This window comes from Labrus bergylta, chromosome 7 (genome assembly GCF_963930695.1).
Source record: "Labrus bergylta chromosome 7, fLabBer1.1, whole genome shotgun sequence".
NCBI classification, from domain to species: domain Eukaryota; kingdom Metazoa; phylum Chordata; class Actinopteri; order Labriformes; family Labridae; genus Labrus; species Labrus bergylta.
In genome coordinates, this window is record NC_089201.1 from 21,153,727 (window position 1) to 21,163,170 (window position 9,444).

The window sequence follows — 9,444 nt, forward strand, 5'->3', positions numbered from 1 at the left end:
TCCCCAGTCAAGCTCCGCTCTCAATCCCTAGTACATCTCTCAATCGCCATATTGGGTACTGAGAAGGTTTGTCTGCCGTTTCTCTCACTACGGACGTATTGACAGAGCGGCTCCTGGTCCTGTGCACTTTGTTTTGATGGTCTACGGAGAGGACTTTCGGCTTCAAAACAACGCGGCTGTTACCGTTCGCCGCTCGACGTATGCATGGCATAAGTGGGTTTACGCTTGTTTTTGGACACCGCTCAGCGACAAGGAGATACCCGTTGTTTTTCCACTTGTGTTTTCTTGTTGAAACTGGACGCTCCCGGCTGTTTGAGAAGAAAAAAAAAATCGCCTTTCTTCGGGGGTGAAAATGTCAGATGTTCGACTATCTAACGGGAGCCCGACGCTGGAGCGGACGGAGCCCCGGGTGTCTGATCTCCCGCAAGCGTCGCTGTGCAGAAGCCTCTTCGGCCCGGTGGATCACCAAGAGTTAAAGAGGGATTTAAAGAGACATTTGCGGGAGATGGAAGAGGGTGACTCCGCCAGGTGGGGCTTCGACTTCGCCAATCACACTCCGCTGTCCAACACGGGCAGGTTCGAGTGGGAATTAGTGGATTGTAAAGACGTGCCGGGTTTTTACAACAGGCAGCCGCGGAGGGAGAAGGGCGTCTGCTCTGCTGGGAATAACAATATGGATCTAAACGGGAATCATAGCTGTGTTGTTGGGGCTCCGAGTGAAGACAGCGACAGGTCTGAAGCGCCGATGGAGTGCACGGAGCAGTGCACCGGGCGGAGGAAAAGACCTGCATGTCAAGGTACTACGTTTGCAACATAATTACCTCTTTTTGATAGAGAGCCAGGCAAGGGGCTTATTGCATCATGTCACACTGGTGCTATATCGTGGAAAATACTTTTTTTTTTTTTTTTTTTTTCTTTTTAAACACTCTAAAGTTGGAACATTACTAAAATGCACTTTTCTTTAGAGGGGTCAGACATGCAGTACTACAGTGTAAATTGATACAAAGTGTCACACATTTTCTTTTTAGTTGTTTTTTTTTTTTTTTTTTGACTGACGATAAACTTGGCCTTTGCAGACTCCTCGGTGTCCGACGAGGTTAGCTTTCAAAGCTTGAGCCATTCTGCAGAACACACACCCAGAAAGATCAGTCCCAAGAGGCAAACGTGAGGACCAAGACGGTAAGGAGAATCTGGCTTTTTTTTACATTGTTTTCTTCAAATGGGCTTCTTCGTCTACACAAAGTTAATGCAGCAACCGTAGCAAAATGTCATTCCCATTATCAGCTGTTGAAAAAAAATATCTGAATTTAAACAAAATACTATTTAAATAAATAATAAAAAAAAACAAGTTTGACGTACTTAAAATTCCCTTCGCAGTTCTGGTAAAGTAATGATTTTATTTTAAAAAAATATATATATGTGAAGCTTTGACAATCACTATTGTCTCAGTGGTCATTCATCTAAAAGTTGTAGTAGTCGTGGTAGTAGGAGTAAAAGTTGTGAGTTTACATAACGTTTCAGTCGTGTTTTTGCTCTCAAACCGGTTTCTGTGCACTCTGAGGAGTTACGAGTCAGGACAGAAATGAGTGGCTGCGAATAGTGCACCTTTTTACTCTACGCCACGCAGAGCTAGAGTTTCCGACTGAACTGTAAACATCAAGTGCAGAACAACAGTGTAGTAGTAACACGTCAGCAGCCACTGCCCTCAGCTCAGCACGGCAGAGCAGGGACGGGAAGGGGCTGGTCTGTGTGTGTGTGTGTGTGTGTGTGTGTGTGTGTGTGTGTGTGTGTGTGTGTGTGTGTGTGTGTGTGTGTGTGTGTGTGTGTGTGTGTGTGTGTGTGTGTGTGTGTGTGTGTGTGTGAGTGTGAGTGTGTGAGTGATGCACACACTTTGCACACGAATGTTACAACACACACACACACACACATCTGTCTGTGTCGGGGCAGAGTGTGCAGAAGAGTCGCGCAAGTCTGAGATCAAGTGTGCTTGTGGGCCATGGTGGAGGGGAACAGGCATGAAATGTGCTTTGTGCTAGCAGGTTGGGAGCTGTCAGTGAGAGATAAACACCGAAACTCTTATTCTTTTTTTTATGGTAAAAGGGAGAAACGTCTTTTTAAATAGGGCTAAGCATATTTCGCAAACTGAAAGATATAAAAACATGGGTGACTAGGGGGAAAACAATGGTTATACGAAAATTTTAAGAGTTTTGTTTACATGCATGCAATTCTGTTTTTCCCTAATGATAGTAACCTTTTTTTTGTGGGGGGGGGAGACATACTTGGATTATATGCATCATTGTCACAGCAGCAAAAAACACAGCTTCTGCAAAAAAAACATTATATATTTTTCTGCATATCTAATAGTTTGCACAGTCACATTTGAGAGCAAACAGTTCCTGCATCTAGTTCCCAGGCTGACACTGTAAAGAAACAACACTTGCTGCACAATTCACATGTCCTCATCATATTTTCCAGCACTTGCAAAGTAAATCCTTCTCCTCTTTTGTGTAAGGGGGCATGTAGCAAAACAAATCCTTTGCTTGAAGTTTCAAGTATTTGCATCAGTGTTGTACAAGTTGCAGGAAGTCCAGTATCTATAACTTTACATTAACCTCACTCACACAGGCTTTTATTAAATGTTTCTCTCCTCTCATTTTTCCAACAGAGCCCGAAGATTCCTCCTTTGGAAACCTCAGTGTTGGCCGTTTTTTTTTTTTTTTTTTTCTGCTTGGAAGAAGAACTACACAGCATCAGAAACATATCAACTCTCCTGAAGACGGGGGAGGACGCTGTTGAAGCACTGAATAGAAACACTAAAGTTGTGGCACTCAATTAAAAAAAAAAAAAAAAGTTACTGCCTCTAAAAGCAGTCTATGTAGCAGTGTGCAATTAGGTTGGATTTCCCTTTTTGCTCCTTTTTTTTTTTTACTACCTGTGTGTAAATAAATATACATATTATAATATTATATTTCTCTCCAAACGAGCACATAAAAAAGAATTATGATTTGAACACAAATCTTTTATGTAAAAAGGTGTGAATTTTTTTTTTTATTATTTGACTTGAAGAATTGCAGTGTAGTTTGATACATGTTTCCAAAATGCTGTTTTTTTTTTGTTTTTTTCTTCCCTGAAAGGCAGTGTGACTCTAATTCAGTCCCTAATTGTTACATTCAAAACTAAATCATGGCTTCTTACAGTTTCTTAACAGTGTATCTTCACTACGTCATCTTCCAAACTGTGCAGTGAAGAACGGTACAAATGTAACTCATCTGTTGTTGTTGTTGTTTTCTTCTTTTTGTTTCCCCTTCCTCTGTGTCACAAAGTGAAGGTTCTCCTAAAGGATCCATTTCTCTGAGAAATCAACAAGGAAGATAAAGTTTAGACTTCTGTTGGGATTACCTTTAAATTTCCCCATATTTATTTTGTGATAGGTGCTTTTTGCATCATTTGAATCCTGGAATATGACCTGTTTTTTTTTTTTTCTCAAGTTCTCCTGCACACCTCAGCCACATTGTAATGATGTGTTTGCTTTCCTCTGGCGTTTTGAGGTACTTAGTTATTGAAGGACAAAGACCATACAAACTGCACAGGCTGTGTTGTAAACTCTCTATGCCTATATTCCCTTTGTTTTATTTCTCTGTAGTGAGAGAGGGGGGGGGGGTCTCTGAAAAGGGTGAATGTCCTACAATACCAAATACATGGTTGCTTCAGTGCCAGCAGCACCGCCTGTGCTCCTTTAATTGACTTCACATTGTGTTACTTTGTGATGACCTCGACCTAATTTTTTTTCCACGTGTACCTTTTTTTTCTTGTCACCTATGTTGTGAGCCTGCTGAGGATGCAAATGTAAGCGTCCAAAAGCGTCCCTTTATTTGCCTAGAGTGTGGGGTTATATTCAGAGAGACCAGAGTACACCTGGACAGAAAGAGAAAACAGCTTGTCTCAGATAATGCAGTCACCATGCCTGTGTATTTGTGTATATCTTTGCAATGTACCTATGTACATAATTTTGTAAAAACACTGAGAAATTATACTAACTTATTTATGGCGATCTTTTTTTTTTTTAATGTAGAATAAAAAATGGGTTTTTTTGATTACGGTTATCCAAAGTGGCATTTACTTTATTATAATTGTCTTATTTTGTAAAAGCATTTTTTTTTTTGGTAGTTTTTTTTTCTTACCAATAAGGCTGCAAACTGAGCCTGAAAAAATATTTGATGTGCATTTTGTAATGTGTGGTTATGAAATGTGTTGCAATCAATTAAAAGAGAAAATTGAAAACTGACTGACTTGTTGCTTTTTACACTCGGGTGTAAGTTCACACTCACACACTCTTCTGTGCTGAGTTTTTTAAACTTCACATTTTCCAAGCGATCCCTGTGAAAGAAAAATGCAGATAAAAAAATAGCATTTAATTTTTCTGTTTTTATTGAACACATTTGTGGACCTGGAGAGAGTTGTGCAGCAGCCGTGTCTGTAGATTTCTCTGCATGAAGGCATCCTGGTACAATATAGTGACACTCCCATTATGAATCCTCCAGCATTTTGAGCGGGCTGATGATTGACACTTGGGTCATCCAATGAAAAGGAGGATGGGGAAAGCAGACCACTTGTTGCAGCCAGTAACATTCAGTAACTTATCATAGGGAATGGCCTCTCATGCAGGAAAAAATGTCAGAGCTGTGAGCTCAGGATACGATCCACAACTGCAGCATCAAACAAAATCACTGCAACATGAGTAACTCTTTACTCTTTCACTGGTCTCTGCAGCATGCTGTATGCATGTACTTACTGGAGCGTGTGTGTAAATATGAGTGTGTGTGTAAGAGAGTGAGAGCATGAGATACTGTGTTTTACTTGTGAATCTTGTGTGGTGTGTTCAAAATGTTTTTTTTTAATCTTGAAATTATTCCTGCTACAATTATTTTTTACATTTATTCAAATTTTGGGGGTAAATCTGATTTGGTCTTCTAGTTGCGGTGGTTTTGAATCTGACTTGGGATGAATACATTTGTTCTTAGAATTAAAATCTAAAACTGATAATAAATCATTTCAGTATAACTCTATTTATTTATCTCATTATATTAAAAATTAATTCATACATTAATAAATGTTTTTATAACGTGGTGATGAGATTCAGTAAGACTTTTTGTGAAATAGAAAAAAAAACAATCTGAAAAATTCATTAAACTGCTAAAAACAGATACAAGCCTATGTTTGCTCTTACTGAACTTGTAAAAAAATATAATTTTAGTTTATGTGACATAAAAACGTCTTGTCATTGTGAGTGATGTGCGCCAGCAACAACACCATAATCGGAGGCCAGATGCCCTTTTGACCTGTGGTAACTTTACTACACATGTGTCTCAGTCTCTGTCATGGCACATCTTCAGCTGTAAAACACACATTGAAGCTTCCACTGCAGCATCTCTCGGTTTCCATCTAGGGCCACAGACACAGGAAGACACCTGCGACAGCTCTTTACAGCTGGATGTAGTGGGTGTCTGTGTCTGTGTGTGTGTGTGTGTGTGTGTGTGTGTGTGTGTGTGTGTGTGTGTGTGTGTGTGTGTGTGTGTGTGTGAGAGAGAGAGAGAGAGAGAGACAGATTAGGGAGGGGGGTTTGGTCCTGAAGTGTGCAGGTGGGTAACCTCAGCTCAGCCGTACACCCCCACTCTGAGCTCGGCCCATTGTCCCAGTGTGTGGGCCTTTGTGCAGAGGGCCATTGTGAGGGGCCAGGGCCGGTCACTGTTGTGTCTGGGGCTTCTCTGCACAGACAAAGAGCTCGTCTACGAGCCTCCACCCAGCCCAAACAAAACACTGACTGACTGACTGACTGACTGACTGACTTGGTGGCTCGCTGTCTCACTGACTTAATGGCTGACTGGGTGACTTGACTTATTAATTGGATGGAGAAAAACAAAAAGTGTGCGTTTCAGCTAATCAGCTAAACTCAATGTCGATTTTTTTTGTAAAAAAAAAAAGCCTTCACCACTCCTTAATTTGATAATTTTTAAAGAAACGTGCACTGGAGACTTTCTTTTACATCTGATATTTTTTTGCATAATTATATCTATTGTATTTATATTTTCTAACAATTTAAATATGCCTCCAGGATTTCCTAAGAAATAAAAAAACGGTATTAAATGCATTCACAGAGTATAAACTAAATCATATCAAATTTTAAATCATGACAAAGTTGCAAGAAGTTGTCGTAATTCCAGCTGCAAATGTTGATGTCAATGTGTGTGTGTGTGTGTGTGTGTGTGTGTGTGTGTGTGTTCGGTGAAATCACTGCAGTATCCGCTCATGTTTTCGGGTTAAGCCTTCAAAACAAATCATTATTTCTCTTCATAAATAAGAACACAACTGTAGAGTGTAGCCTGTTATTACCAGTTGCATCGTGGGCATTTTTCATTTCTCTCCAGGCAGTGGGAGTTTTAATCGCACCACACTGATGGAATAATTACACACAGTGACAAAACATGGAGAGTAAAAGGCACACACATTACTCTATGAATCCCATTGTATTATTTTTAGCTTTCACAGGCTCGTCTCTTGTGCATTTTTTTGTACGTATGTTACATGAGAATAAACTGTTTATTGCATGTTAATCTTTTATAATATAAAATATTTATAAAATTTCTCGTCAGCTCTGAATAACTGATGGAAATCTCTTAACACAGTTGTTTCAGGATGTCATGCCTGAACTGAATTGTTAATTTGAAAACCAAAAATGACCACAGCTACAAGTCCAGATTTTCAAGAGGTCACTCATGAGACAACCCTGTGTTGGCCACTGTGATGCAACAGTATCACTACTTGTGTGACAAACACCTTTTCTGTTGCAGCAGGAATGTCCCTGAGAGCATTCCTGCAACACTCCATCACAGCCACCCAAACAAAACCACGGAGAGAACTCGAGGAAATTCCAGTGAGCCGCTCAATCAGAGACGTGGAAGGCCTCGTCTGCCTGCGACATCTCGCATGTGCCAAGAATTCACACTTCCTCGCTATATCAACAGAAACAGGTTATCTTTTCCTGTTAACCGCCCGCCACTTAATATAAAGTCACAAGTTCCTCCCCGTGTTTCCTGCCCAGACCACAACCTACGTCATCGAGCTATTCCCCTGGCACCTCGGGCTCTGAATGAGGGGAAAGCAAGTGCCCACAAACAAACACCTAACCCCTCTCTCTGTCTGTCTCCAGCATCCCTCTAACGGGCTGAGAACGGAACAGAATTACTCTATTTTTTTCCTCTTTCTACACATGCTTTAGTCTTCCTGAAAAATGGGTGGGGTTTGAAGGTTTTTTTTTTTTAAATACAAATGAATCCAGTGTGCCAGTAAAGCTGTATCAATACAGGAAAAAGTATTTCATTGAAAAGCTCTGACGTCACTTTGGTTCCTCAAACACTATGTGAGAAGTGTGAGAGTCTGGGTGCGAGTGACAGGCAGACAGGAGGGGGGAGGGGGATGTGAGGGAGATGCTGCAGAGCATCGAATGACAGATGTGCAGATGTGCGTATGTGGTGCGTTTTTGCAGGGAAGAAAAGGGAGAAGCGGGGGAGGGGGTGGGGGTGTGGTGGTGGTAATGCTCATTAAAGGAGCGCACCTGCAGCCTATCAAAGAGCCTTTATCTTTTATCAAGCAAATCTGCTCAAGCACGCAGTGCGAGACGTGAAAACAGGCAGGCTGATCTGCACGCTCACTCTGACTCTCTCTCTCGCTCTCTCTCTCTCTCTCTCTCTCTCTCTTCTAACCAGTGGATGGTACCTGGCCCAGTAATCCCATCAGGAATGTCCAAGGATGCTTTCAGATGCATTTGGCCGAGAAAACAGGGCAGTACTTTCAACTGGAACATCTGTGCAGACAAGATACACAAATTCCTTTTTTTTCCCTTGTAGAGGACTTTCTTATTGTTAATCTCAACGTGACTTTAAAAGCAAATAATCATATTTAGTCTCGTTTCCCTGTTCACTATTGTCTATAAAGCTATCCTGCAAGAAACTGCCCAGATGTCTCTCTGCACTTTGTTGACAACTCAATACAGTAAATGTTGGGTTAGGCCACAGGACATTTTAACTTGATATAAACACTACTTTGAATGCTTGTGCAAAGTGAAAGGACTTACAAAACGTTTTGTGACTTTTGATGATATAAAAGATTCTCAGACCTATTGAATGCTACTTGTTTTTGTTTTTCTGCTAAGACTGTGTGTTTGTTGTTGCAGATATCTGTGTTGTGTTTTTTTTACAGTTACAGTTTTACAATTAAGACACTCTCAATACAAATTTTTATTGAAAAAAGTATTTAGGGTCATACAAGATCAGAAAATCTTGAAAAATGTCCATCACAGGTTTCCATAGGCTGAGGTCTCGTCTTCTTCTGTTTGTTTAGTCAGACCAGTCTCATGTATTAACAAGGATGTAAAATGAATGAGTGTTCTTGATTAAACAATGTGGAAATAATTTTTAAATATTTTTTTCTCAGTTAACAATACATGCTATGCTATTTTTCCAGCTTTTTTTTGTTGACTGCCTACATAAAAAAAAATCTGCATACAAATAATTCATAATTACAGCCTGACTAATTGGACCTATTTTGGCCGAGCTCCAACAGAAAATAGTAGAAGTGGAAACAAATCCTTTTTGTAGCAGGCAGGAGTGTGTGTGTGTGTGTGTGTGTGTGTGTGTGTGTGTGTGTGTGTGTGTGTGTGTGTGTGTATCCCCAGACTTTCATATAAATGTATTAGCAGAAAGAAGTCATGTTATGTAATTAGCACAAGATCTTTACAACACACAACATGATGACAGTCTAGGTGTGTGAGGATGTGACGTGCATTTTGACATGATGTAAATGATGCAACTTTCTCAACCTTTGCAGAAGTGAATGTTGCAATAATTCCAGTCAGTCAAAATACATCTTACAACTCTGACCGCAGTATATACAACATCCCATCCAATGAGCCGGCCTGCCCTCTATGTCCAAACCAATGTCAGGGGGGAACACTGCCACTTAAAAATGACACCAGATGGAAAAATTGTCTTCAGGGTTTGTCTTGAATCAGTACCAGAAATGCATCAACTTTCCACTTTTCATGAGCAATAAAGCAACCCACATTTCATGTGAATATACCTCTTTCTAACTTTTAAAAAACGTTTTTTTTGGGTTTTTTTTACATCTTTTCTTTTTTTTTTTTTCAGTCCTGCGTCTGCTGCCCTCATCAGGAGACTCGTGGGGCCTCTGCTCTGTGCACGGCCCTCGATTCTGGTGTTGAAAAGATTCCTGCCATAAGAATGAGTGAACATGTTCTCCAACACAGGGTTTGATGAGAAAAGCAGCCTCTCCGAGCATATGAAACCTACCTCTGCTTTTTGGAAAGCCCTGAGTGCGGTTCATTGGCTTTCCTAATATTCAATTTTTCACTTGGTTTTCAATTGGCGC

At 40.5% G+C, this 9,444-nt stretch overlaps 1 protein-coding gene across 1 annotated transcript; it reads left to right on the forward strand.

The window, feature by feature from the left end:
- On the forward strand, nucleotides 1–4,285 carry cdkn1bb (cyclin dependent kinase inhibitor 1Bb). Its single transcript, XM_020660673.3, has 3 exons — nucleotides 1–797; nucleotides 1,077–1,179; nucleotides 2,666–4,285. Exons 1-2 carry the CDS (start codon nucleotides 353–355, stop codon nucleotides 1,166–1,168), a joined length of 537 nt encoding a protein of 178 aa, XP_020516329.2. The 5' UTR covers nucleotides 1–352; the 3' UTR covers nucleotides 1,169–1,179; nucleotides 2,666–4,285.
- The last annotated feature ends 5,159 nt before the right edge of the window (nucleotides 4,286–9,444 follow it).

What these genes read in the sequence shown, in the direction of transcription:
- cdkn1bb (XM_020660673.3), top strand. Translation starts at nt 353, where the DNA reads ATGTCAGATGTTCGACTATCTAACGGGAGCCCGACGCTGGAGCGGACG. An exon ending in GAAAAGACCTGCATGTCAAG is followed by an intron (nt 798 to 1,076) that starts GTACTACGTTTG and finishes TGGCCTTTGCAG; the next exon opens with ACTCCTCGGTGTCCGACGAG.